The sequence below is a fragment of the Rhodamnia argentea genome, chromosome 2 (genome assembly GCF_020921035.1).
Source record: "Rhodamnia argentea isolate NSW1041297 chromosome 2, ASM2092103v1, whole genome shotgun sequence".
NCBI classification, from domain to species: Eukaryota; Viridiplantae; Streptophyta; class Magnoliopsida; order Myrtales; family Myrtaceae; genus Rhodamnia; species Rhodamnia argentea.
In genome coordinates, this window is record NC_063151.1 from 35791546 (window position 1) to 35819158 (window position 27613).

Consider the following 27613-nt stretch of genomic DNA (forward strand, 5'->3'; position numbering starts at 1 on the left):
TTTTTTGGATTGAACTTTTGCATATTATATTTTGATTAATTATAGTGCTTCTTTAGATTTCTTGGGAATGTAGGTGAGAAGGAGAAAAAAAACCAAAATCTGACCCGAACCGGCCCGACTAGACCCAAAACGACAAACTACCCGAAAACATTTATTCATAACTCGGCTCCACCCGAACCGAAAGACCTTGAAAATTTCAAGTCGGGTCGGGCCGATTAGGGTACTTTCGACACCCGTAGTATCTTCATTGGATCCTTAGGCCATCCTAGAATATCTTGATCAGTCAAGTCCTTACAAATTTGACCACAAAAAAAAAGGTCTGTACAAAAGCCCAGTTTTATCCAAACTTGAATTGTTATGTCTCCACCGACATTTTTACAATTAATGAAAAAATTTGGAATAGAAATTTTTAGGTTGTACCAAACACATTTTTTTTTCTTTTTGGATTCCTGGATTAGAAATTTTGCGCAGTTACTAAACGCGTTCTTCGACTCGTAAAGTCGTCTAGAGAATATAAATGGAAAAAGCTATTTCTGAACAGAAATTGTTTTCGATAACAGAAATGTTACCAAATGCAGCCTAATTTACCTCATGGAAAGCAATTCAAAGTAGTACTTAAACATATAAAATATAATAAAACTTTAAAGCAGTAAATTCCCATGTAATTGGTAAATTAAGCGAGTGCTAATCCCGATGTTCTTAAATATACTCATTCTTAGTAAGTTGCTAACATAGTCACATTGATACTTGTGAGTTGTATTTCGTGTTGGTAAAATTAGTTCCACCATTGTTAAATTACAATTATGTTTTTACCTATTTACAAATGCAAAATTTATCTTAGAATTCCTAAGTTACCAATTAGATTCGTTAGAAAGGTCAAGCTATCATTGGGCTTGGTCCAACCTGATCATCGGGCCCAGGATCGGCCCATCGGCCCAAATATTAGTTTCCGTCTCCCAGTATGAGCCGTCATCGTCGACGTGGAGAGTCAGATATTTTTATGGTCGCAGCACGTCTTTTCCGCACCGCCGAGAGCCGCTCCCTCCGATCGCACTCGCCACCGCCTCAAAGCCCGCACTCGCCACCGCCTCAAATCCGATCGCCCTCGCCACCACCAGGCTCCGCTCACATGTGACCGCCAAGGAGGACCATTCCATACTACCACAACCTAATTCCCCAAAAACGTACAATGTCCTCGCACGAGCAAGCCATAGTCTCTCTCCTCTCCAACTTCGCCCTCTCATTCGACGGGGCCGTCCTCGGCCTGACCCTCGCCTACGCGGCCGTCCGCACGATCGTCAAGTTCACCTCCAGCTCCTCCGCTCTCAGCAAGCTCCAAGACGCCCCGTCGGTCCGAGTGTCCGACCTCCGGTCCGTGCTCTCTGTCGAAGGCGGTTCCGATTCGGAGTCCGATTCGTCGAACCGATCGGGAAGAGAGGAGCTCGTGATCGTGCGCGGCCTCGTGGAGGCGAAATCGGCTGTCGAAGGAGTGACGTGGAAGAGCTTGAGGCAGAATGTCTTGGTTTCGCAGGACTCCGGCGATAGGGCGGTGATCGTACAGAGGACTCAAACTGTAAGTGTACACGCACTGTGATGGACTATTTTACTCGAGTATGTGACGTAGTTGAAACTCGAAAGTGATCTTTGTCTGACAGTTCGTGGTAGCATTGAAAAATGGGATAAATGTATGTGTATGTCTCATGTTCGGATGTTCTATCTGTATGTTTCGCATCAGTGTAAGCAAGGCATGTCTTGTATTGCCAACTTCAGTCGGTAGAGGTTTCGTCTTCTATTTCAATGCCAAAGACTGCAAAAGGGAAGCAAATTGATCTTTGAGGTATCGAGGAGTCATTGTGGATTTGGTGTAATTGGTTTTAGATATGTTATAGTCGCCGACTCGCCAGGCTTCTTTTTCGTGTGGGGTCTCAATGTAAGTGGATGTTGATACGATGGAGGATTTTATGAATTCTACGGAGGCTGAATCAATGACTTTGCTACATCATCTGGAATAAGTGCATTTGCTGGTATAGTTGTGTTACTGCAATTCCTCATATGTGATGTGAAGTAAACCTGAAGGTCTTGAGTTTTGAAGCTTGTAGCAAATAGTCCTGGCTTAGCACGTGAATTCCTTCTTCTGCAAGTGCGATGCAACTTATGATAAAGTGGACTCTTAAGTGACTTTGGTCCTGAGGATAGGAGGAAAAGATGAGGACTTTAACAGAGTAAGTTGTTGGAGTAGGATACATGCACCACTTTCATTCCTCGTTTGTAGAGTTATTTATTTGGGGAATTAAAATGGGTTGGAGATGGATGCGCTAATGTCTTTGGGCCTCAGGAAGGATATACCAGTCCGATTTGGGAAGACACCACCAGAAAGTTGATTTGGTGTGCATACCTAGAGAAAAAGCTAGAAGCAAGGGGAAGATCAATACTTAGAAATTATAGAGGAAAATATAGGATTCAGGGTCTCCCTGCTGTTCGGTTCCTCTCATATTTGAGGGGCTTTTACGTGCACCGGGTGCCTATACGCTTCTCCCCTAATTGTGAGTATCAGTTGAGTAGGTCCACATATCCTGTCATCTGCTCTGGGGGTCTTACTTGAACTATACTGTAATTTCTCTTTTGTTTTTGTCTTGCTTTGTAGAACTATAATACCATTGAAGGACAGGTCTTAGTTTTGTGAGATCCGTGTGAAGGAGCAATTATAACTGCAGTTCCTGCATTAAAATATTACAATTACTGGTGCCAATTATGGTTTTTCTGGAATTGTTCCTGTTTACCTCAGTCTTCCATGATCACTTGATAAAGCTTGGTCTTCTTCTTTCCATTATGAAGTGCATATACAATGAGTGGAAGGGATTTTTTGGATGGACTTCAGATCTACGTGCTATCTTGTCAAGATCCTTGCGAGAACGAAAATCCTCGTCACTAAGAACGGTAAGTAGAATTGTTCCAGAGGCTGGTTCTAATATTTAAGGTATATTTTTGCTGGAAAACTGCTGTTAAAGCTTACATTACTCGTTGTTTGAGTGGCTTTACTTTACAGCTAGGAACCATGGACCTCCTTCTGGTTTAAGGGGTAGTATCCTGTTTTATTTTTTCCCTTGACCCTGGAAATCTCTGGGAGACAATACATAGAACCATGATTGTAGACATGTCAAAATTGGTGTTGCCATGGGACATCACATGGTGTTCATGTCCTGAATAACGGGATGTTGCACTATAGAGTGTGCACTTTAACCCAAATTAAAAGGCAGGGAGGGTTCTATTCTTTTAGAACAACTCAGTTTCTTGAGAGCCTGTAAAAGTTGTTGTGTTCTATCATGGTAGAAGGGAGGTAATGCTTTCCTTAAGTACATGTACAGTCGGTGAAGCTAAAGATATTGACAAATATAAGACAACTTTACAAGGCGTAGCTTTCCAGTCTTGAGCATTTAGTTATTATGCTTCTGTTCTCGTACTTTTGCGCTGGAGATTTGAGATTTCAGAAACCAGAGTTTCCTCTGTTTTTTTTTGGCCGACAGAACTGAAGTTTCCTCAAGAAAAGTTTCCATACAATCATCTTATTGAGATTTTCTACTCAAATTAATTTCTATAACAATTTTTCCTGTTCTTGATGATCTTAACTATGTGCGACAAAAAACTTGGCTTTGATGTTTTAGGACGGAGCAGTTAATTATTGGCTTACTGCCTTAGTTGTCGGACTTGCTTATGTCTGTTAGTACGATTGCAGGTTCCTTTTGTACTCATCGATGGCAGTCAGTGGCCAGCAGCAGATTATGTTGTTGTGAACATGGATGGTTCAAAGCATCATCTACCTCTTACCACAGTATATCACCAACTGCAGCCAATTAATGCTTCTCCTTACACATTCCTTCAGGCACTTTTTGGTCATGAATACCCCGTAAGTTTGCAACATATAATGACGTATACTTCTTGATGCAGAGTGGGTAATTGCGATGTTTCTTGCACATTGAAGATCTTTATGATAATCTAGACCTTGCCGTTCCTTCAATGTTGTACATTTGATGCATTCACTTTGATACAAGTATCTGACCTGATGCTCTTCTTCCTCTGTTTTTGAAGGTTGGATTGCTTGATGAGGAGAAAATTCTTCCAATAGGGAAGGATGTCAGTGCTGTTGGCCTTTGCTTTTTGAAAAATGGAATTCCGGAGATCAAGTCATGTAGTGATCTTCCATATTTCCTGTGAGTGTTCCACTCATGGTGATGGACGGACATTGCATTAGCATTGATGCTTGCTTGAGGAGATTCTTTTCCCATTCGTGGACTTATTGCCCACGTGCTATTTCTTTTATAATAAATCGACCCATGTGTACAAACAGTATGCTTTTCTAATTTTGGTCAGGTTTCTAGAAGGGTGTCGATATGTAGTGAATTTCCTGTTTGGAAGTTTGTCTGGTTGCATTTTGCATAACATGAAGAGTTCAACAGTCATGTGATTTCATGAATTTTTGGGTGATTATTTCTCCCCTTACTTGTCAATAGAAAATGTGGGCCTCTCCCTTTGATGCTTGTCATTTGTTTGAGTAAGCAAACAGTACGCTTCACGTGACTCAAGTTGTTAAGAATCGACCATCTCGTATTTCCCTCTAGGGTAGTTGAAAGTATTATGCTTTAGGGTCTATTACATAGATTTTTCACTGGCAGCCCTTTCTTGACAGTCTCATTTACTATTGAATCGACTGTCATTTGACATTTTTCAGTACCGAGATGACAAAAGATCAGATGGTGATTGATCTTGCCTTCCGGACAAAGATACTCTTCTGGAGTAGTATTCTTCTTGGATCGGCGTCAATTGGTATCCTTGGATTTGCTTTTGTAAGGTTGGTATACTATCAACCAAGCAATACATAATCTGTCTTCTATATTCTGTTGACTCGAAGACGCAATAATCTTTCGACTTTATTGGACCTATGCTGAATATTCTTTCCTCAGAAATTGGAACAGATGGAAAGAGTGGAGGCAGCGTAGACGGGAGGAGCAGCAGCAGCAGAGCCGTGCTGCAGTTGACGAGCCCAACACTCAAATTGCAGAGGATGAATTGGGAGATGTACCAGATGGACAGTTATGTGTGATTTGTCTAGTGAGGAGGAGGAGATCAGCTTTTGTTCCATGCGGTCATCTTGTGTGTTGTCAGCGATGTGCATTATCCGTGGAACGGGAGGTCTCACCAAAATGCCCTGTTTGTAGGCAGCCGATCTCCAATTCAGTTCGGATCTATGATTCTTGAATATAATATTGATTCTGTAGCCAAAGGGTGGGAAGATGAAATTGTTAGCGGTTCTTCCTCAAAATATTCTCAGAAAAAAAGCATGCCCATCCTTTTATATTCTCAGTATATGAGTAACGATGCTCTGTAGGTCTATCCTACCGTCACTACAGTGGTGTTCTGTAAATCAAGCCTTGTTAATTCTTTGGACATTTACCAGAAGGCAAAACAGGAGGATGCAATTCATGCTACTGATAGGACATGAATACTGATGGCAAGCGCACATGAGGTTGATCTCATCCTCATCGCATGGAGAATGTTGCACTTAGCTCCTCCTTGTTTCCAGCGCCTCCATTTTTTCTTTTTCAAGGGGGAAAAACGTTAGACAGTCGAATTGCCTTTACTTTTTCTGCCTGTGAAGACTGAAGAGCTAGATCGATCAAGTAACTAGCTGGGTAATATCTTCCAATTTTTAGTTGTCTCGTCTTTTGTCTCCACGAACTGGATTAGTTCTTAGCATTGCTAAAAGAATCAAAGAGTACGTTCAAACAAGCAATGTAAAGAAAGAATGTTTGTTGCTTCAACTTTGGCAAAAGCATAATGGGCATTAGTGACCACTCAAAAGAATTGCTGATAGTTTTGCGACTGGCAAACTCTTGTGGCAAACAAGCTTTTGATGTAGCTAAACCCTTTATGCAAAAGTTTCCACCTAATTTCCTTGGCCCTCGCATGGATAAAACTCAGGACTCTAGCTGTCCAGCTCACTGACAAGAAGAGTAATCCATATGCATGGAAGTTGGCAATGACCATTCTGATCACAGGTAACGCTTACAATGAATTTTCAATCCACATCAAGGTGATGTACAACAGTACCATAATCTAGCAGAAGGATCTTGATTTATTTCCTTCATTCATTTTCAGTTGCCAGATCACGCGAAGCACCTTCAAGATCTCCTCGAAGAGCGCCGGAGGATAGCTGCGCATGATGGTTCTCCTCAGCCTTTTTTCCGCGAATTATCCTTATACAATTTGGCTCGCCCCGTGAGCCAACATGGAGAAAGCCTGCTCTGGAGGCAACATGGAGAAAGCACAAGAAATCCTGGTGACCATCCGATGAGCCATCTCCAGGCATTTGGGCCCTCTTCCTTCTCTTCTACTTCGGTGATACTGACACTGTCACGGGTTACTCCTTGGAAGACAATGACCTATGGCTGAGCTTACCAGGTTGGGATCGCTGGTTACTTGCTCTCTGTCCTAAAAAGCCAATGCTCTTGCGTCTGTTTTAGTGTTATAGCAGGACTAGCTGAGTATGGGCAATGGACTTCGGGTTCTCAAGTCCTCTTAACACAAGAAAATCTATGAGGGCCTCGCTCTCGCTCTTTAATCCATCCCGCCATTACAATGAATTCATCCAAGTAGAGACCCCAGGACAAATTAAACGAGATGCTTATTTCAGTTCTGAGGCAAGCAACATCCGAGAAGCTTATCAGTCGTTCATGCATGTTCATTTACTTTTCAGCTGACGCGATCATGTACTTCTTGGAAATGCAAGATGGGTTCTCAATCATATGCAAGAAGTTGGCGGTTAGGCTTCTCGTTGGACGTCTGCTAAACAAAAGCAACTTCAGTTCAATCAAGTAAAGATTTGTTTCACTGTTTCGTTAGTTTCCTGCTTTCTGTTCCTGCTTTAGTTTCCTTGACAATCCTTGCCCACAGGCACAGCTACTCGAGGGTTGATAGTGGCATAACTCTCTCACTTCTAGTTGGGGCTATTTCTGCGGAGATCTATGGCGAAGTATTACTGACTTTTTCTGATTGAACATTGTCTCGGTTGGCTGATCGACACCATTCACAACCTAATATGATTACTCCCGCCATTTCTTTTTATCTTAGACCAGCATTTTCCGATAGTACTAAACTAAGAGATGGTTGGGATCAATGTCACAGCTAGATCTAGTAAGTTCCTGTCTCAAGGCAGGTGCAGGCGAGTCTCGAGGAATTGATCTCTTCAGCCTAGCTGCATTGTTGAGAGAAAAGTGGTCAATGGCTCGTGCGGAGGTGAACAATAGAGTGAAAGAACTAATCATCGTCCAGCTCTTGGACAAACACGGGAGACTCGTCCCAAGTGGAATGTGACATTTTTAGCAAATGATGGATGGCCAGGGCAATTACACACTCTGGTCTAAATCTCCAAGGATATGGCTTGGAGCATAAATGATTATAAATGTGACAGAAGCATTCTCAGCGGCACATGGCTACAGATTTATGCTATCACAATGAGCAACAATCAAGAAGCCGGAAAGCCGAGATCGCATTGCCAAAATTAGCAAATGCCTATCTGATGAGATACCTCACCTTCTTATCATGTGACTGACTATGCTCCCAAGAGGTAGTGCAGAGAAGAGGTATCTATCTAGTATCCATGTATCTATCTGTACCTCGAAGGATAATCTAGCGTTCAGGGAATTGCTTCAATTTTCAAGCTCCTCATGGAAGGGTTGTGCCATCGTTAGTCTCCGATGCATCTAAGCTTGTCAAGTCATTACAATTACGCGAATCAGAGGGGACATGAAGCAGAAGAAAAATGGGAGTTCATACATTGTGTTTGGGCATAGATGTCGGGTTACGTTGCGAGCTGGAATGAGCGGAAGCAGCATGCACAGCAGCTTGACCGAGGACTAGGAGGTTAGATAACAGTTTAGATTTCGTTCCTTATGATGCATCTTAATTTGCATGAGCAATTTGAGATTCTGCGTAAATGCCCAGGAGAGCCTCAGAAGAAGTACCAAGATATGCCCTGCTCTGTCTGCATGCCTATGTAGAGACCTGAAATGGTCTGTGCACCTGAGGCTAGCAGATCTCTACCTTTTCGCAATCTTTTCCCTCTTTTTTACAACTACAATGACTGTTTTCTCTGTTGAGCTACCAGAAATATAGCAGTTCAATGCAATGACTGCTTGAACTGATAGTTTGCTTGGTGGAATCACCATAGAATCAGAACGTTTTGCAATGGATGAAATCTCAGCGTAATTGAGCTACTAGTTGAGCTGGTTCAGTTCCTTTTTGCATACAATGGACAAGGTACAGCATCAACTAACTTTTTTTCCAGGGAAAACAGAGCTAAAACAATGTTTCAATTGCATTATTAAACATGAAGAAATGGTTTCCACATTAGTAACAACAAGAAAACACATCCATCGATTACACTAGAAGATCAATCTGTAGCGGAGCATGGCTTTGTCTAGCCGGTTCCACCGAGCACAGCCTTGAGCTTCTTCACTTGGGCATCGTCCAGGAAAGTGGTCTTCTCCACCAACGGAGATGGCAAGTTATTGGCAAACAATGCGAAATCAAGGATTTGGAGGCCAGGATTCGCGCTGCTAAAGCTGACCACAGCGATGGCCGTGGACCCGCCTGCATTCACTTGGAAATGAAGCAACCCCTGTGGGAAAACCATAATGTCGCCTCTCTTCAGGCTCTTCACATAGACATCATTGGCTGAAGAAATAAACCCTGCCAATATCTTCCCGCGAACCACGAACAGGAGCTCCGACGCACCCGGGTGGGTGTGCATCGGGACGACGCCGGCCGGCGCCAGGTCCAATCGGGCTGCCGAGAAGCCAAGCCCATTGAGGCCCGGGAACTGGCCAACGAATGCTGGGGTCACGGCTGCTTTGATGATGTTGGTGGTGTTACCAGCCATCCCTAGTCCCGAAAAGACGAAGTCATCGACAGTGACCAATTTAGGGCTCTTGCAAGGGAAGCCGGCCGGGGTGTCGGGCATTGTGAGGCTGGCAACACAGAAGTCCTGGACAGAGGCATGAGAAGAGGAGAAGAGGAAGGGAAAGAGGAAGAGAATGTGAAGCATTTTGGCTGGTGGTTGTTCTTTGCCTTGAGGTCACAAGATATGGTATGTTAGTCACTAAGTCAAGTAAGGTTTATATAGGAGTTGTGCAACGAATAGGATACAAGTTGAACCGAGAAAACTTGATCATGCAGAGGACATAAGTGATTATTCCACATTGCAAGAGAGCCACAAGTTTTTTTGGGCTGTGAAGAGCCGAAGAGAGAGAGAGAAATCGAAATGCTCAAAGCCAATACCATGTTGGAGAGATTGGTGGTCCATTTGTAGCTGCAGGATAAAAACAGGAAGGTTCTTTTGGTTGTTTATGGATTTCAGTGCATGGACGAGCCAATTGGTTCTTGGAAGTCCCCTCTCGTGTCAAACGGGGGGAAAGCATAATGCTGAAGGATATTCATTTTGGTGGATCTTATTGCTTGACTTTTCCTGAAATGACACTCGATCGAGAGTCTTATTGGATCGAGAATCATTTGGTGGGCCTTCCCTCATCTGATCTTGATCATAGAAGGAACTGAAGTAAATGAAACGGTATCCATGGAAAGAAGAGAACCATTTTGGCTAGAGATTAATAAAAAAAAGATGGCATACGTCTACGCTGACGAAAATTGCCAAAAAAAGTCAATGTCAGTTCAGCCATATATATATATATAGAGCTAATTTAGTGCTGAAACTTTTGCATTTTTGTGTCAATTCGGTTCTTTCAGCCTACTTTGATTATATGGCTTTGACGTGGCAATTTCTAATAATATTGTGAATTTTTTATTTTATTTTCTTTACTTTATAAATATTTTATATTTTTATATTTTTTGTCTTAAGGGCCAGCGAGGCAGCGACTCTCGGCGGACTTAAGGTAGAAAAAAAAATAAAAATAAAAAAAATGATTGAAATATTATTAAAAATTATCACGTCGGCACTAGTTGGCACCACGTTAGTCGAAAGGACCGAATCGACACAAATACAAAAGGTTTAGGACTGAATTGACAAAAAGAAAAAAAAAAGGTTTACAACTAAATTGACACGATTACAATAGATTTCTGGTTGTTTTGGCAATTTTCCCGTCTACATTGGCGTTGGTTTCAACAAGAGACTTTGAAGTCGGGCGTATCGAGTTTTATAAGTGTTACACTTTGTTGTGTTTCCTCGTGGTTTAGGAGTCAATAATTGTTAACAATGTGGGTTAAAGAAAGTCATAAGCTGGACCTTTCATGGCTCATAATGGCTGGGGAAAGAAAGATCAAATAGATCATGAGAAAAAGAGACGGAATGACCCGATAATGAGTGCCACTAGAGTACACGAACAAACGAGTGAAAGAGGAATTGCATGGTGGTCCAGTCGTAGGCATGAGAAGATGGAACGCATGAGCTCAAAACAAGACATCTTTTGCCAGCTCGAAGCCAAACAAAAGAGAGAAGCCCCCTTCCGCTGTGTAACTATCGTTGGTTGTCATTCCTCAATGTGAACCATGGAATCGATGTGCGGTCTAGAGTCATTCCCAATTGCCCTCTCAAGTCAAGCCATATCCCACAAACCAGATTTCATAGGACTCTCTCTCTCTCTCTCTCTCTCTCTCTCTCTCTCTCTGTGCCCGAGCCCGATAGACAGTCGTGGGCTTATGCTGGCCCCACATATCTCGGCCCGCATTTACCCCTCTCCAGTTTAAGAAATTAGGTCCATATAGATTGCCCAATTCTGTTCTTTACGCCGACTCGCATTGTCGAAAAACATAAAATGTCCGATCTAGGTGAGCTCACGCATACATGCTTCAATGGTCGAAATAATCGATTGACCGTTGTCCTATTGGAAAAGGTGTCGGGCTTTTAATTAGGACCACTATCAGTGTGTACTACATTTGGTCGAGCACACTATTAACCTTCGGCTTAGCTGAGTAATTTTTCGTTTTTCGGATTGTTAGAGGATTGGTGATTGAGGAAGAAATTTAATGGATAGGGGCTTATCAGACTGCAGAAATTCTTGGCAAAACAAAGCCGGCAATGCCATTTTAGATGGACCCCAATCAAAACAATTAGGTGGGCCGTTGGCGTTGGCCCGCCCGAAATTAGCCCGGTAACATACACGTCCATGCGGGCTTTACAGGGTTCGCGAAGTGCATGAAGCTCGGAACCAGAAATTTTACGAAAAAACTTTGGTTTATATAACAAGGAGTAGAAAAATGATTTCTTATCTGGGTGCAATGTATAAGCACGACGTGAGGAGAAGGCATCGGTTTCTTTTTATTATCCGGAGCCACGAGCACAGAGATCCGATCATTTGAAGACTCGAGGAACACCGCGCACGTCTCATCAATCGATTAGGTCTATTCCCTCTGCCTGTAATTGGTGACCCTAATCCAGAGCAACTTGCACATCGACAATCTCCAATTTCCGAGCTAGAAATCCCTCAATGCTCCAGCCAATTGCACTAACCCTGGATTAAGCATTTTTTTAACTAAATCTCTGACCATTTTAGCTGCATATTAAGCCTTTAAACTCACATAACTTGTCCAAATCAAATTCCTGACTCCGAGTGTGTTTGAGCTGACAAGAATTTTGATGTGGAGAATTCGAGTGGTTGTTCATGTTGAGAAGTCTCATTATTTATAAAAATATCGGTCTTTCACTTCGAAAAATTTTGTCTAAGGCCCCCAAACATGCACCTTTTGGAAAACTGAATTCATTGGTCTTACTATCCACGTGAACGACAGAACTAATCATAATTTAAGATGTAGTTATCTGGAGGAAAGGCAGCAGAGTTGAGTTATCGATTTGATTCATGGGAGGAGTACTTAATTGATTCCTGAATTGCATGCCAGTATAACATGTGGTATAACTCTGTTTTGCCGAAAATGATCGTCGATAGAATACCTTTCATTAAAAGTCATTTCCTCGATTTTTATTAAGAAGAGATGGGTTCTGTGGCGATTCTAGATATAAAGCTCAATAAATCACGAGGAACGGATATGCTTTGTCGGGATTTAATCGACGACGAAATACAAATATTTTACTAGAACTTAATCGACGACAAAGTGCGATAACAGAGAAATATAATGTCAGAATGTAATCAACAACAAAGCATAAAAAAATGCGTCTAAAGTGCGGAAATTGAAAATTACGAGAAAGTAAAGTTGCGAAAAGTAAAGATAAAAGTAAAAAACGTTGAGTTCTGTCATTGATTGAAGGGATCTTACTAAGAGTACACTTAGGGTATTTATAACCCTTAGAAACAGCAGTTACATATAGCGGTTACTAAATTAGAAACAAATAACTCCCTTTTGATGGTTATTGGGAGTTACCACACGAATGGATAAGACAACCAACCAGTAGTTATCTTCAAATAACTCTCTTTCGATGGTTACCGGAAGTTATTTCATGAACGAATAAGACATAACCAACCAACGATTGTCTTCGTATCGGTCATTCACCTCCAATATCAATGACTTTACGAGAAACTTCAAAACTCTCGTCAGTAACTTCGTGTTGTGTTATCAACGACTTCACTAGCGAGTTACTAATTCCCTTCAAGTTGTCAGTAACTCTGTTTATTACTAACCAAACTCTATTCTTATCGGGTAGGCTTGATACTTGCCAATAATAATCAAAAGTTGGTCATTTTTGGGTGTCAACAAATGTCCCCTTAAAAGAATTGAATAATTTATGGATCATTCGATTCTTTTATATTAAATAATCAACATTTGGCAAATTCAATTTTCCTTTGCCGGATGTTATCTTGGCTAGATTTGTCGTGTGACATGTTTTTTCATGGAAGCCATATTTTGTATAAAATCTTCTCGTGGCCCTCTATCTTTGTTCTTAAGTAGTTGTTTATAGTTAGACACCCTCATTGCCAATTCAAATAAATTGGTAAAGTTTTGGACTTGAGACTTTTCTCTCCGATTGAATTTCAATCCATTGAAAGCCAAATTCGCAGATTCTTTCTCCGAGAGTGAAGTAAAGCATTTAGTTCTAACATTCTTAAATCGAGCAACAAATTAATCAGCCAACTCGTTATTGTATTGATAGAGTGCAGCCAAATCAGAAATTGATACCTCGGGCATCGTTCGATAAAATTGAGAATGGAATTGTTTCTCCATCTCTGCCCAATTACACACTAAATTAGGTGGTAAGTTGGTGTACTAGGCAAAAGCAATTTTAGACAGAGAAAAAGGAAATAACCTAAGTCTTAAAAACTCGATTGTCTCTGCTTCTCCGCATTGGGGTATAAATCGACAAATATGTTCAATAGTTGATTGTTCATCTTCATCAATAAAAATGAAAAATTTGAGGATTTCAAAGCCTCTTGAAAATGGCTGGTTATCAACCCATTCAGGCAATGGTTTCCTATACATGGGCCTAGGAATAACCTCATCAATACTCATTAGTTGGAACACAATCTCTGCTGCCTGCTCAACCAATAAATGGTTCTCTTGAGGGTCTTGAAATTGTTGACCCTATTGAACTTGGGCATTCTACCCCCTGAGGGAAGCAAGCGGTCTAGCCCAATTATTCTGTGGGACTCGGGGTCGGTATGACATATATCCCAAATTCGATTGATTGACCACATCGAGATTCGGTGGCGCAGCCACACCAATATTTGACGGTACCATTACGCCGATGTTTGGCGCGTCAATCGCATTGATTTTTGGTGATTGTACTCCCCTATCGAGTAGGGATGTTTCATTCTCCACGGGCCGAGTCACGTCGCTAGGGGTTGCTAGTAATATCGATATTTAATTTTCTTCAAGCGACATCGGCAAACATTAATTTGCCGTTATTTTGATATTTTCAGTGGCATTGCCTTCAACTGGACCACTTTGATTAACAATATTTTCTACACCAATTAAATTAGGATTACGTTGGTTATGACCGTTTAGCAACTTTAGGCCTTAGCAATATTCTGACCGCTAGTTGCGAATTTGTTTGGCCTAAATTACCAATATTATTTAGATGAGGAGAGGAGATCGGGGGTACGTACCTAATCGCTACCTGGCTTCCTTGCGTTGGAAATGTCCGACAGCCTCGAATCAAGTTCGTTCACGATGTCGAATATCATGGGCTTGAGCACTCTAGTAATATGATTGACTACATGATTAGCTAGATTATTTTGCTACTTCTCGAACATCCTTCTCATGGCGGTCAACATATAATCTCTCGATTGGTTTTCAGTGAGACGTCGGGAAAAATCCACCCCCTTGCATTGGCCTTCTTCTACCGTTAGGTTAATGGCTTAAGATCGGGAGTGCGCAGACTTGTCACTGCCGTTGGGATCATTTCCCTAGGCATTGTCGGGCCCTAGATGATTCCTTGTTCTCGGCATTGAATTTCCTTAAATCGAATCACAAGTCGTCCCACCAAGCATGCCAACAAGATGTTTCGCCGAAAACGGTCGTCGACAAAATACCTTTCATCGAACGTTATTTCTTCGATTTTTATTAAGAGGAGAAGAATTCCGTGGCGATTCCGAACAGGAGGCTCAATGGATCATAAGGAACGGGTATGCTTTGTTGGAATTTAATCAACGACGAAGCACAAAACACTTTCTCGATATTTAATTGACGGCAAATTGTAATGATAGACAGATATAGTGTCAAAATTCAATCGACGATGAAGTATCCAAAACTACGTCTAAGGTGTGGGAATTGAAAAATACGAGAAAGTAAAGTTGTGAAAAGTAAAGATAAAAGTAAATAACGTTGAGTTCTGTCATTGTTGAAGGGGCGTTATAAAAAGTACACTTGGGGTATTTATAGCCCTTACAAACGAAGGTTACATATAGCGGTTACTAAATTAAAAAGAACAAATCACTCCCTTTTAGTGGTTACCGGAAGTTCCCGCACGAACGGATCATACAATCAACCGACGGTTATCTTCGAATAACTCGCTTTCGATTGTTTATGGAAGTTACTTCATGAATGGATAAGACATAATCGATCAACAGTTATCTTCACATCAGTCATTCACCATCGATAGCAATGACTTTACGAGAAACTTAAATACTCTCGTCGGTAATGCGTTGTGTTGTCGATGACTTAAGCGGCAAGTTGCTGATTCTTTTCAAGTTGCCAGTAACTCTCTTCATTATTGACCTAACTCTATTCTTATCGGCTAGGTTTGATACTTGCCGATAATAACTAAAAGTAGGTCATTTTGAATGTTAACACTCTCTTTCCTTCTTCATACACATGAGCTCGTAATTTTTTGTATATATTCTTAACTATATGATACTTTTTAGAAAGCTGTTTGTTTTTGTTTGCTATATACCTACATAATCTATGAAATGAGTTCATGCCTACAAAATTCATAAGGTCATGGAGTATCAGACAAAATTGGGAAAATTATCCACAGTCCTAAATATGTTACATTTTTGCCAATTCAGCCCTAAATATTTTAAATGTGCCAATTAAGTATTAAACATTTTCACGTTTTGCTAATTGAGATTATTCGGTCAATTTTAGCCGAAAATTACGAACGTAGACATCGATCGTCAACCATCATACGTAGCACCGCCGGCATTGACCCGGACAAGTTTTAATATGTCATCAGCATACCATCATTGGCCACTGGCAAGGGCAACGGGGCCATGATGCCTTCACTAGCCACAACCGTAAAAAAAATTCAAAAAGTTAAAATATTTTTAAAGAAATTCACGCCAACGCTGGTTGTGCTACGTAAAATAGCCAATGTCTATGTTAATGATATCCGGTCAAAGTTGGGTGGATGGACTCAATTGGCAAAACATGAAAATGTTTAGTATTCAATGGACACAATTAAAAAATTTAGAACTGAATTGACAAAAATGCAATAAGTTTAGGATTTTTCAGACAATTTTCATCTTAAATTTAGAATTTATATATTTAAGTGGCCTTTCTACCATTTCTAGTCATTACAAAGAAAAACAAATTGACTGAGTTGCTATCTAATAGTTCACCTCTTTTGGCACCTTCTATTTTCAAGAACAATGCTTTCACTTGTAAACAACCAGAAAAGTAAACGATTCTCTATATCATTTACGTGAATTCTCCTAACATCTCATTTCCCAAAATGTAAGAACAATGCGGACAGCTTAAATTTTCAAAGTATTTATGTTTCTTAGTGTAAGTATGATTGATTCATCCTGGATTAAGCATACTCAACAATTACTCTTAACACGTTCAATAATATTAGCCGCTCATCGTCAAAAAAATGTGGATACGTTGGATAGGCAATATTATTGCATGATACGCCAAAAAGGGAAAATTACAAAAAAAAAGTCCTAAATCTATTGCAATTGTGCCAATTCGGTCCTAAACTTTTTTATTTTTATTTTTTTGCTTATTCAATCCTAAACATTTTGTAATTGTGTCAATTCAGCCCATCCAGCGAATTTTGACCGGCTAGTGCTGACGTGAACGTCGGTCGGCCGGCGACCCAATATTTTCGACCTCGCCGTCACTGCCTCGCCCGATGAAGGCGAGGTCAACCCCCGCCTTGGTCGAGCGATTCAGCCTCTCCGAGCGCCCCTCTGGCCGGTCGCCGGTCTATGGCAACCGACTGGAGGTGGGGAGGGGAGGGAAGGAGGAAAAAAAAGAAAAAGAAAAACTATAAAAAATATATATTATAAAAAATATTAAAATATTCGGTCGCCGATCGGCTAACCTCCACGTCAACGCCGGCTAGCCAAAATTTATCGGATGAACTGAAATGGCACGATTGCAAAAGGTTTAGAACTGAATCGGTAAAAAAAAAAAGTTTAGGATTGAATTGGCACAATTGTAATAGGTTTTGGACTGTTATGGTAATTTCCCCCTGCCAAAAAAGAAACACGTTAATATATACATCCCAGCCACCATTGACGAAAGTATAGCTCTAAGTGAGAAACCTAACTATTTAGTATATTTTAACACCAAAAAATGCCCAAGTCCTTGACTATCGACTCGAGCTGAAAAAACTTGCCAAGTGTTGAAAGCTTTCCGTAAGTGTAATTAGCCGACAAAGTGAGTGGCCTTAGCCGACGAAAGATGTGGCAAGGAATGACTAAATCCTGGAGCATGGGGGTCAATAAATGAGGATTGGTTTAATCAACAAAGAGTCACGACTGACCCGACTCACGATGAGCTAGATGCAAAGGAGCTATCTAAGTGATGGAGCCGATAATCTCGGACACAATTTGCTTAGACTCGTCGATGTAGCTATGAAGTTAAATCGACACAATCTTCGGATAACGAATGCCTTATATCTTGGAAGCCATTAATGAAAGCAGAGGAGAAATGTGAATTATGAGAACTATCAAGTAAAGGAGAATAAGGGATTTCGAGATAACCGATGATCTCGCATGTGACGAGTGTAGAGAGAACACTCGTTGAAGTAGTAGATGGCAATCGACCATTTGTAAAGACAAACACTTCGGACCTTTATTCGAAATAAAGTCCATTTCAAATCCTTAATCGAAATTTTTCCAATTTTCTTCGATCACAAAAGACATCTCTCTATCTAATCATAAATACGACTCACATCCCAATAATTAAATTCACTTAGCTATAGAGGAAGAGAGAGAGAGAGAGAGAGTTTAAAGCTGAAGACTAACCTTGGGTGGCAATAAATTCTTTGGATTCACATAAATTTTATTGCGCAAGTGATTTTATTTTCTCAATTTAAACATTAACAGAGAAAAAGAAAAATGTCATCATCCAGGAGGGGCCAGGCACCCACTTCAAGGACCATGATGTGGAGACAGTAGAGGAAAAGTACACTCTTACCCCTCTCTCCACCTTTAATTTCTTTTGACCCCCCATTCTCATGTCCTCGCCAGCAAGCACTGGTTCATTCATATGCCTGTGAAATTAATGTATCAGAGAGCCAAAAGAAAATAGCAGTGACAGAGGAGGCAAAGAAATGCCAGAAGTAGCAGAAAATAACAGGACCCACCAAGAATTCAGAGGTTGAGAGAGAGAGAGAGAGAGAGCACAGCATATAACACACATCATGAGTCCTTCTCTTTCCATGATCCATGCATAAGTTTTTGCGAACAATACTGACCAGCAATGACTGATTAGCATTTACTCAGTATTCCTATCAAAGTGGTCAATCCCAAGAAGGGGAGGAGAGAGAGAGAGAGAGAGAGAGTCCTTCTCTCTGTTTTGTGTGTTGCTGAGGGATTTCTAGTCAGCTGAGAGGATGAGTGGGAGTGGAAGAATGACGAGCAGGTATTATCCCTTCACAGAGGCACAGTGGCAAGAGCTAGAGACACAAGCCCTTGTCTACAAATACATGGTGTCAGGACTCCAAGTCCCACCTGAGCTCATCTTCAGTGTTAGAAGGAGCTTGGACTCCAGCTCCTCCTCCCTCTCCTTTGGCCCATTCCCTCCTCATCAAGGTAAAGCTCCTTCTATCCATGTCCCGAAAGCGAAAGAACAAGTGCGTTATCCTCCCATTTTTGTTGATAGATGTATATGTTCTTGATCAAGGAAATGAGTCAGACCCTTTTTGAATTTCTTTCTTTTTGGGATTAGTGGGTGGGTGGGGCGAGTTCCAGGTGGGCTATGGCAGGAAAGCAGACCCTGAGCCAGGGAGGTGCAGAAGAACAGATGGTAAGAAATGGAGGTGCTCCAAGGAGGCCTACCCTGACTCCAAGTACTGTGAGAAGCACATGCACCGAGGCAAGCACCGTTCAAGAAAGCATGTGGAACCACAGCAACCGCCGCCAGCCCTGTCGATCGGCGCCACCGCTTGTCCACCAACTTCTTCATGCATTGTCTCGGCTAGCGGGGAACATGAACACCACCACCCAACACTCCACCCCTTCATGACTGCTCCTTCTTCCTCCGCCTCCTCCTCCTCCTCTTCCTCCTCCGCTTGGCCTTCTCCAGATGCTGGTCCATTCCCTCATCCATATGAAGCAAGCAGCCACCACCTTCCGCACAACTACGTGATGAATCTTCAGTCATACTCACAGAGTCATAAAGATGGCAGGTAGGCCTTGTCGGTTCGTGCTCAGTTGGCAAAAGTCAAAATTCATGAGCTCGCGTCAGTTCGCATCTTTTGCAAAATACATGTAGTCTGATTGAGCATTCTAAAGATATTGATTTATAAAAAATTCATGTCATTTTCGAATGATTTTGCAAAACCGACAGACTCCTGTTGAAAACTGACTCGGTTCGTGCGAAAAAAGATCCAAGTTTTTTCATTTTTCCTTGGGCAATCATTTCTCTAACTGCAGTTCGATGAATTTTACCCACCTTGCAAGTAGGTATTTTATGCATGGGAAACTCAGTGAAGTGGACTACGAGAGGTCCTTCTTCCCAGAAGCTTCAGGTGCTGCTCAAACAAATTTCTCTCAAGCTCAAGATCAGTATCAGGGCCCGATCCAGTTCTCTTCACAACCACCGGACCCCAGAGAAGGTCGCTCCTTTGTTCTGGGTCCTGATTACAAATCAATTAAGCCAGAGAAGGAAGAACAACCCCACAAGCCATTACACCACTTCTTCGGGAAATGAAGGATCTTTCTACCTTCTTCTCCTTCTCCTTCTTCTTGTTCCTTTGAATCAGACTGGTCTTTGCAATTTGCCCGAGTCTCGCTGATGGGGGTGACTTGGAACTGAGGAACGCAACAGTAGGTGACGAATTCAATTCCTGCTGAAAAGAGGTAGGGTCCCATATCAGGAGGAGGATTCGCACTTCTGTTCGACACTTTTTAATTTTATCTTTGCTGCTTTCATTGCACTTTCCCTTTCCCCTGTGAGCAAAACATGTCTCAGATTTGCAAGGCTTGTTTCTTTGACTGGAAGCAACATTAGAAAATGCTTCGGGAGGGACTCGCTTGTCCATTTTCTGTAATCAATTCAAAGCACCCACCTACTTTTTCTTTTTTTTTTTGCTCCTGCTGGTTCTCTTTTGGACATCATACATGGGCCCAACGAAACCCCAGAACGCAGTGCATTATTTGCACTACGTATGATCATACATGATGCACAACAGTCGTCTGGTACCGGTAGTCCCAACGATTGCTTGTACTACCTGGGGTCCAATTGAGGCCCACTGTGCTTTGTCTTTATCGTCTTGCCTTTGAAAGCATTTCACATGCTCAGTTTGACTCAGCTGGGGTTAAAATAAGTTACGCGATCTTCGTTATATTTTGCCACGAAGTTACATGATCATAGAATCACTCATTTTCTAAGTAGTGCATAAGTGGCAATTTTTGCATCGCGGATGGCATGTTCATAAAATGGGGATAATGTATACGAAATTACGAACATGCGGTTAGCTTTTATTGGCAACTTCTTTCATTTCTTCGAGTGATTCCTTGATTTTACAAGACAAATGGACTTAAGTAAGTCCTTAAACTGCCTTCGTCTGATGCCTCGTTCGGACCTCGAGATCCTTCAGGCGAAAAGCCAACGGATAGTATTTTCCGCCGTCAAGGGAGAAAAAGATATGATTGAAAATTAAAAGTGTGGGGCGGGTACCGACACGTTAAAATAAGGAACGCATCCATAGAACCTACTGTCCTCTATATCAAACGGACATGCACAGATGAGGTCCCATAATGTTTTAGGGGTTTTAGACACCCAATTACTAGAAAAGATTTCTCTCACCTGTGGGCCTTCGAAATTCAATCCGCCACTTGATTCGCCTTCCTTGAACAATGGCCTATCTTGAGATTTTTGTAATGGGCCCACGTAAGCTTGATTTCGGGGATCTTTATTGGGTACCTAACTTTTCTATTTTTGCCAAAGATTTCTCTCGAATACTTGATCATGACTCATTTGTTTGAATACCTAGCTACATGTTTGTAAGCCATTGCAATGCAGATTAAACTGCTCTTTGTAACCCTAGCCATTGGCACTAGTCCCCATATATTATGGTTGGGCATCATGATCATCGCAATTAATACTCGAACTCTTAATTTTACTTCCTCAAACATGGTTTGGTCAAGCTTCTTGTACTCCAAATCAAAACATAGATGAAGTGTGTTGCGCACTTGTAAGTTCGGTATGGAACACCCCAGGAATGGAAAATGAGCATCTGTTGAAGAAATTACAGAAGGTAACAGAGGCCGTAAAGAAGTGAAGCGAGAAATGGTTCTCCAATGCTCAGAGCTAAATCAATTCCTTGAAAAAGAGTGCTCCAGGAGATCACAAATGAGCCGATTTTGCATCATAACAGGGATAGGTTACAGCAACTGATTATCCAAATTGAAGATATGTGGAAACAAGTATGAAATGTACTGGGTTATGTGCTCTAGAATGAACTGGCTGAGATAGGGTGATAAAAATACCAAGTTTCTCCATGCAAACAGAGCTCAAAGGCGCCAAAGAAACGACATCTCTATGTTGAGAACTATAGAAGAGGAGCGGAGCAGAGACCTTACCCGATGGAAGCAGATGACGGCGAACTTCTTTAGGTCATTATACAGCTCAGTCGGCTCCATGGACTTTCAGCCAGTATTTAATCAATGGCCCAGCTTGGTTGGACCACATGAATCAAAGCATGCTATGAAATGTGAAAGTGCTGGAGGTAAAGGATGCCACTTTCCAATTGGGAGCCTTCAAAGCATGAGGATCGGATGGTCTTCGTGGACAATTCCACATGACGTCTTATAAAGTTATTTCCGAGGGAAGGGCAGAGCTTAATTATTGGCCGGGCTCTATTTCAAAAGAGGTGAGATTGACAGTTTGGTAATGCACGACAAATCAAAAAATCAGAGAGGATAGGTGGCTGAAGAAAAGCATACTTGGGGGGGTCCAGGGAATCAGGATGAACCAAGGTTAGTGGTGAAACTAAATGAATGCAGAGGCAGCACAACGGAATGAGCAAAAACTGCATACTCTATACGAAGACGAAACTGTAATTATCCTCTCTCTCGACAACATCAGCAATAATAAGTTTAGTAGCGGACAAGCAATCAATCAGGACTCTACTTAGTAACAAGCGGCTATTAAACAAAGCTAAGAGATACCGAGACAAAGCACGATGCAAATCAAGCCTCGTCTTCCTACCAAACCCCCCACAGCCCTCTGGAAAAAGCTAAGGCGTCTGACGAAATGTGAAGTGTGTGCCAAAATCTATTCACTTGGGAAGATAGTAATAGTACCTCCTATGTCGACATGTCCTCTTTGCCAAAAGGAGCGAAACTGCCGATGGACGAAACAGGTGTGGTGGGTCTTCCCTGAACTCAACATCCACATCTCGGATTGAAGAATGATTGTTCGGGATCGGAAATCTTACTCCATCGCCCTGGTCCTTCGAAATGGCCGCGGTCCCTTTCTGGAACCTATGGAGTATGGACTGCGAGAAATTCCTCAGGTGACTAGCCCGTGAGATGGCCACCGCCGAGCAAAGTCAGTAGTGAAGCTAAACATCGACGGATTCGAGCGGGGAGATTGACTGATGGGTTCGCACAGACAGCGAAAGCTTCTGCAGCGCTTCAAGTCGAAACCATCGCATGTCTTCAAACTCTCAACTTCCTTGTCGAAAAATTCCCGACTGAACTTTTAACTCTCGAGTCAGACAATCTAAGTACGATAGATTCTCTCACGGACGACTCTCGCCCATTTGGGTCAGTTTTGTGATGTGTTGGTAAAATGCAAACACCTTTCCAGCTAAATGGGTTTTTTGGCAACGTAAGTAGTGTTTGACGAGATGTATCCTAAAAATATATTGAGATACAACTTTGATTGATTGAAATGTTGCTCGAAAAAATCACACTTTCTAAAATCTTTCTGCTTTATTTTTCTTTTTAAAATATTCAAAACCGACTAAGGACCGACGGCTCGCATGACGTCGTACTACCTAGGCAGACTGTTGCTGGGTTTGTCGAACCCAAGCCTCGTCTGACGTCAAGTGACCTTCGGCAAGCTTGGTGGCAGCCTGCTAGTGGTTCCTCAGCCATCCGCTGGTGGCTGAGGCCTTCGCCAAAAAGGTTAGGGCTTTCAAGAATATTCTTGTAATTATGAAAAAATAGCGATGGTAAAATTTAAAAAAAAAAGTTTATTTGCATTCCGAAAAATGCAATATCCCAAAATACCTCCGTACTTCGACCCAAAAAAAAAAAAAAAAAAGCAAAGTACCTCCGAACTTGCTTTGAGATAAAGGTATTTGGAGATCTACAATTGTATTTTCCCAAAACTGTCCAAAAAAATGCTGGACCAAAGGGGCCCCCTCTTTCTCTCTCTCTCCTCGGAAGTCCACGCGCTAGTTGCGGACAGCAAAGACACTTCTGGCCCAATATCCAAAATCTGAAGCTATCCCACTGTCTCAGAGAAAGAAATAGGTTGGCGGATTAGGTTGTCAAGGCCAACGGACGTAAAAAACCCTTAAAACGAAAACTGGTGTCCTAATCCCCCTTTCCCTCTTTGAGAGCTCGTTTGTAATCAAGCCCCCATTTTATCATGCAATCGTGCTCGTACTTAATGAATTGGAAAGTAGTTTTCGATTGAAAAAACAAAAGAAAAACAGAAAGATCTTAGCTCGACTCGTTGAATATTAATGTGATTAGGATTCAATATGTCCAAATATTACTACATCCAGCAAAGTAATGCGACGGCAGCGTCTGGTATTTAATTCCACATGATGTATTGAAGTAATCGCTTAGGGATGAAGCGTTGTTAATCCTTGCACTCGCACCTTGGATAGTAATCAATCAATGCACGTCTCCCGAAAGACAAGCAACTCATAATTTTGACAATACATCGTTGCATTTCGCATGACCACCGCCCTGAATCTCATCATCCATTCGCAAAAAGATGCACACAGACTCGAGCTATGCATGAGATTTCCGGAATTGAACTCATTGAATACGTGAGCCGGGCTCTCAATTCTTCTCGATTTAGAGTCTGAGTAGCTCGATTACTGAATCAAGTTGAGCTCAAATACAGCTCTATCAAGTTCAAGCTCACTTCCGACCAAAAAAAAAAGTTCAAGTGGACTCAAACTCGCGTGGGAAAGGAAGTATCCTTGTAATTCAAGACTGACAGTCGTCACGATAATGATTTCGGTCCAACAAACTTATCAGTTGTTTTTCAAAGGGGAACTTGATAAGGCCCCCAGATAATCAAGCCAGCAATGCCGCTCGCTTTACGCGTGAGCATTTACTTTGACTTGGTAAAGAAATTCTAACTAAAAGACGTGTTTATCACCACGTAGGAATTGCTTTCGAGACCAAACAGATAATGCCAAGAGTGTTAGAACAGAGACATGGATGACAACCAACAGATCGATCCGTCCCCGTAAGAACAGTCTGTAACCTGTTTCATTATTTATTTGTTATCCTCTCTTTTCTTGAAGCCAGCCTCCAAGCTAAGATGTGATTGCTGGACGATAGAAAAAGATTACGCCTTTACAACGCAAACATGGCCTAAAAGGCTGCAACTTTGTCAAGTCAACCCAGTGAACATACTTCATTAAACAATCAACCAAGCCAGTGATAGAATACAAACAGCAACTGCATGTTCTGTGAACATTGAACTTGAAGCATTCACAGTCAAGTCCAGAACAAACCCAGTATTTCTTGTGAAAGTCCCTTCCGATGCAAACCATAATCAAACACACCACTTCCCAATTCAGCACACGCACACGCACGCATCCGACGTAACCAAAGTCACCAATATGTGCAATCCCATCATACCACCCATAGTCTACCGCCTACTAAGAACACAAAATTTAACAGATGACTACGCTTCGCTTACCGACCAGAAAGAAAAATGCAGTTAACCACGTGACTAGCTGGGAGAGTGAAACAAATCCATTGACATCTTCAAAAGATATTGATGCCACAAAAGAATTAGAAACAAGGGTGGTGCTTAACCACTATTTCTGTCGTGAGTCTTCATAGAAAGTGTGTCTCAACTCAGCAATACATCAGACGCACAATGACAGGTGAAGGAGACAATAGGATAGCACATAAAAGAATGCTGCTGATACAATCGATACGGTAGTCTTGCCACACAATAAGTTCCTCACATAAGCGCACACACGCCCACCCCGCCCAGCACACGTGCACACACAAATAGAGAGATCATTAAGCAGTCAGTTGTATGATATTCCACCAAGAATGGAATGCTATAGGAAATTACCCAGAAATGACAATGAAGCAGTTTGCAATGGCTCCAAAGAGTGCGTTTAAATTCAATGATGGAGGATTTCCTGCTTATAGTATACCGAATGTTGTACTCAGAAATATGAACAAATCCTGTATAGTTGACAGCTAGTAAAAGAAACGGCACCATTTGAAATTCAGAAACAGATCTTACTCCTGAACTTCTGCAAAAGTGCAAAGGCTGTATTTCTAACGCAGTCCTACTACGGCTGACCTATCACTTCTATGCTTCATTTTATTCAACAATTTTCTAGATGAGGCTGGCTAAGTAAATAATTAGCATAAGTTTCATGAGCAACTAGGATAGTGACTAAGAAGGCAATATTATTCGAATTAAGGATGGATATTCAAATCAGCAATGACATCCAGTACAAAATAATATTGCTGACCAGCTAATTTCTCTTGTTAATTGTCGACCGTGAATCTCAGACAATGAGTAAATGAGAGAAACAGCTCCATCAAACCGATAGCAATAACACCATTGGGAATGGCAATGTAATGTTATTTCTCTTACCTCTGTAGCCCAACAAAATTCTCATACTATCCATAAATTTCCTAGCTTTCCCATGCAAATGATACCGGCTCTGATGGTATACAGAGTTACGATAATAAGCATCGACTACCAGGGCTAGCAACAAATCTTCAACTCTCTGTACATATGCATGCAAGGAGAAATTGGTAGAAGATCATACGTGAAGAATGAAGATATTGAGACAAAGGATAAAAAAGAGGCAATCACCAATTACAGATACATTTAAAAAAAAAAAATCGAGGACTCCGATGACTGATGTATCCTACAGTCAATTTGCTGTTGCTATCCATCAACAACATCTTGTCTCGATGGTTCTTCTGGCCATTCACAAATGAACTCCTCCTGTTAGTCCTCCGACGAAATAATCTCATCAAAGAACCACATCTCCACCCTTGTTCTTCAATTGAACCAATGTCGAACTCTCATGGACATGTTTCATATCTATCCTTGGTTTTCATCAGCTGCTGTCTCTTAAATACCAAAAACCCGGCAACAAAAATCTGCAAAACCGAAGCTATGCCAATAAACAACAACCCCAGCTTCTTGCCTGTATTGATCTTGTCTTCATGCTGCGGAGGGGACCTCCTGCTTCTGTTATTATGCGCACCATGCCACCGATGATCCGACGGAGGCGACGATCTCTTTGTGGTGTTGTCATTTCCTAAATGGTGGGGCAACCGCGGTGGCGAAGGCAATGGAGGGGGAGGAGGAGTTAACGGAGACGGCGGCGGCGGCGGCGGCGGCGGGGGTGGTGATGGAGACGGCGGAGGAGGCGGTGGGGGCGGAGGAGGAGATGGGGGAGGAGGGATCAAAGGCGCAGGTGACCGTTGAATGTTGGGTGCATTCTGTGATTGAGACTCAACTACAATGGCCCAGATTGCAACTAGAGACCCCAGAATCACCAAAAAATGAGCTGACAATAGCGACTCCATGAAACAACACCAGCAAAAACAACTAAAACAAGAACTTAGGGGCGATTCTCAATGCAAATGAAAATTCCTGTTCGCCTGTTTTACCCAGCGTTCTCGCGTATGGCTTTGAGAACGACCCCACTTCATCGATCTTTTCCCTTGTTCAACTCTTGAAGCCAGAAACACAAAAATCTAACCTTTACGTCGAACAAGAAGAGATTCCGGGACGGTAAAGCGGAATTAAACGACCCTTTTGCCACGAACGCTGAAATTCCTCCTTCCCGGTCTCTACTTTGGAAAAAAGAATCCCTCGATTCGCAGATTGGGAACCGGAGGATTAGGGTTTGTGACAACGGGGGTGATTCAAGGACGTTGTGCTCGGGAAGCATCAAAGAGATTGGTGTGATGGGTGGGGCTGGTAAGGTGGTTTCCGCTCGTAAGTTGGGACAGATGGCCAAAAATCTCACGAGGTGAGGAGCTGATACAAAAAATCTAGGCTTCCTTTTTGAGATCGATCGTTCGATCGATCGACTGCTAATCAGGGAAGATGTGAAAGGATCTTTGACAAAATGGGGCTTTTCCACCGACCTTCAACCCTCAATAATGGGGTTTCACCAAAAACCCAAAGGACCAGAAGGAAAAAAAATTATGCACTGGTCTAATTTAGCCTAGGAAAGGAATCTAAATCCCTGTTCTGTTTTGGGAGTGCAAGGGAAATTTGTCCAGAATCCAGATGGACAGTAACAGAAAAGAGAGTAACTGATAATGTCAAACTCTCAAATCTTGGGAACGGGATTTGACCATCAGATGGATCAAGGTGACAGCTTCTTGGATTCGATTGTTTCTATTTCTACACATGACTATCCTTGTACCCGTTGTTTTTTCCTTTTCTTTTTGTTTTGGTCGGATCCTCATACCCATTGTTTGTTTTTTTTTTTTAAAACAATGGGTGGATTTGTTGTTATAAAAAAAAAATCCCTGTTGCTGATTATCCTGAAATTTCGAAACAT

At 41.8% G+C, this 27613-nt stretch overlaps 4 protein-coding genes across 4 annotated transcripts; 2 read left to right on the forward strand and 2 right to left on the reverse strand.

The window, feature by feature from the left end:
- The first annotated feature begins 1079 nt into the window (after positions 1–1079).
- On the forward strand, positions 1080–5492 carry LOC115736932 (E3 ubiquitin-protein ligase SPL2). The gene is made up of 6 exons (XM_030668841.2): positions 1080–1573; positions 2836–2937; positions 3734–3904; positions 4087–4208; positions 4727–4846; positions 4959–5492. Exons 1-6 carry the CDS (start codon positions 1190–1192, stop codon positions 5251–5253), a joined length of 1194 nt encoding a protein of 397 aa, XP_030524701.1. The 5' UTR covers positions 1080–1189; the 3' UTR covers positions 5254–5492.
- Positions 5493–8353: 2861 nt separating this feature from the next.
- LOC115736954 (germin-like protein subfamily 3 member 1) lies at positions 8354–9237 on the reverse strand. The gene has a single exon (XM_030668870.2). It carries the CDS (start codon positions 9098–9100, stop codon positions 8474–8476), a length of 627 nt encoding a protein of 208 aa, XP_030524730.1. The 5' UTR covers positions 9101–9237; the 3' UTR covers positions 8354–8473.
- An 8636-nt stretch (positions 9238–17873) lies between these two features.
- Positions 17874–19930, forward strand: LOC115736945 (growth-regulating factor 5-like). Its single transcript, XM_030668861.2, has 3 exons — positions 17874–18440; positions 18577–19036; positions 19314–19930. The coding sequence occupies exons 1-3, from the start codon at positions 18242–18244 to the stop codon at positions 19558–19560; spliced, it is 906 nt and encodes a 301-aa protein (XP_030524721.1). The 5' UTR covers positions 17874–18241; the 3' UTR covers positions 19561–19930.
- A 5747-nt stretch (positions 19931–25677) lies between these two features.
- On the reverse strand, positions 25678–27400 carry LOC115737961 (leucine-rich repeat extensin-like protein 3). Its single transcript, XM_048274910.1, has one exon. The coding sequence runs from the start codon at positions 26622–26624 to the stop codon at positions 26115–26117; it is 510 nt and encodes a 169-aa protein (XP_048130867.1). The 5' UTR covers positions 26625–27400; the 3' UTR covers positions 25678–26114.
- Positions 27401–27613: the final 213 nt, after the last annotated feature.

What these genes read in the sequence shown, in the direction of transcription:
- LOC115736932 (XM_030668841.2), top strand. Translation starts at nt 1,190, where the DNA reads ATGTCCTCGCACGAGCAAGCCATAGTCTCTCTCCTCTCCAACTTCGCC. An exon ending in TCGTACAGAGGACTCAAACT is followed by an intron (nt 1,574 to 2,835) that starts GTAAGTGTACAC and finishes TCCATTATGAAG; the next exon opens with TGCATATACAATGAGTGGAA. An exon ending in AGTGATCTTCCATATTTCCT is followed by an intron (nt 4,209 to 4,726) that starts GTGAGTGTTCCA and finishes GACATTTTTCAG; the next exon opens with TACCGAGATGACAAAAGATC.
- LOC115736954 (XM_030668870.2), bottom strand. Translation starts at nt 9,100, where the DNA reads ATGCTTCACATTCTCTTCCTCTTTCCCTTCCTCTTCTCCTCTTCTCAT.
- LOC115737961 (XM_048274910.1), bottom strand. Translation starts at nt 26,624, where the DNA reads ATGGAGTCGCTATTGTCAGCTCATTTTTTGGTGATTCTGGGGTCTCTA.
- LOC115736945 (XM_030668861.2), top strand. Translation starts at nt 18,242, where the DNA reads ATGAGTGGGAGTGGAAGAATGACGAGCAGGTATTATCCCTTCACAGAG. An exon ending in CCCATTCCCTCCTCATCAAG is followed by an intron (nt 18,441 to 18,576) that starts GTAAAGCTCCTT and finishes TTTTGGGATTAG; the next exon opens with TGGGTGGGTGGGGCGAGTTC. An exon ending in CAGAGTCATAAAGATGGCAG is followed by an intron (nt 19,037 to 19,313) that starts GTAGGCCTTGTC and finishes CCTTGCAAGTAG; the next exon opens with GTATTTTATGCATGGGAAAC.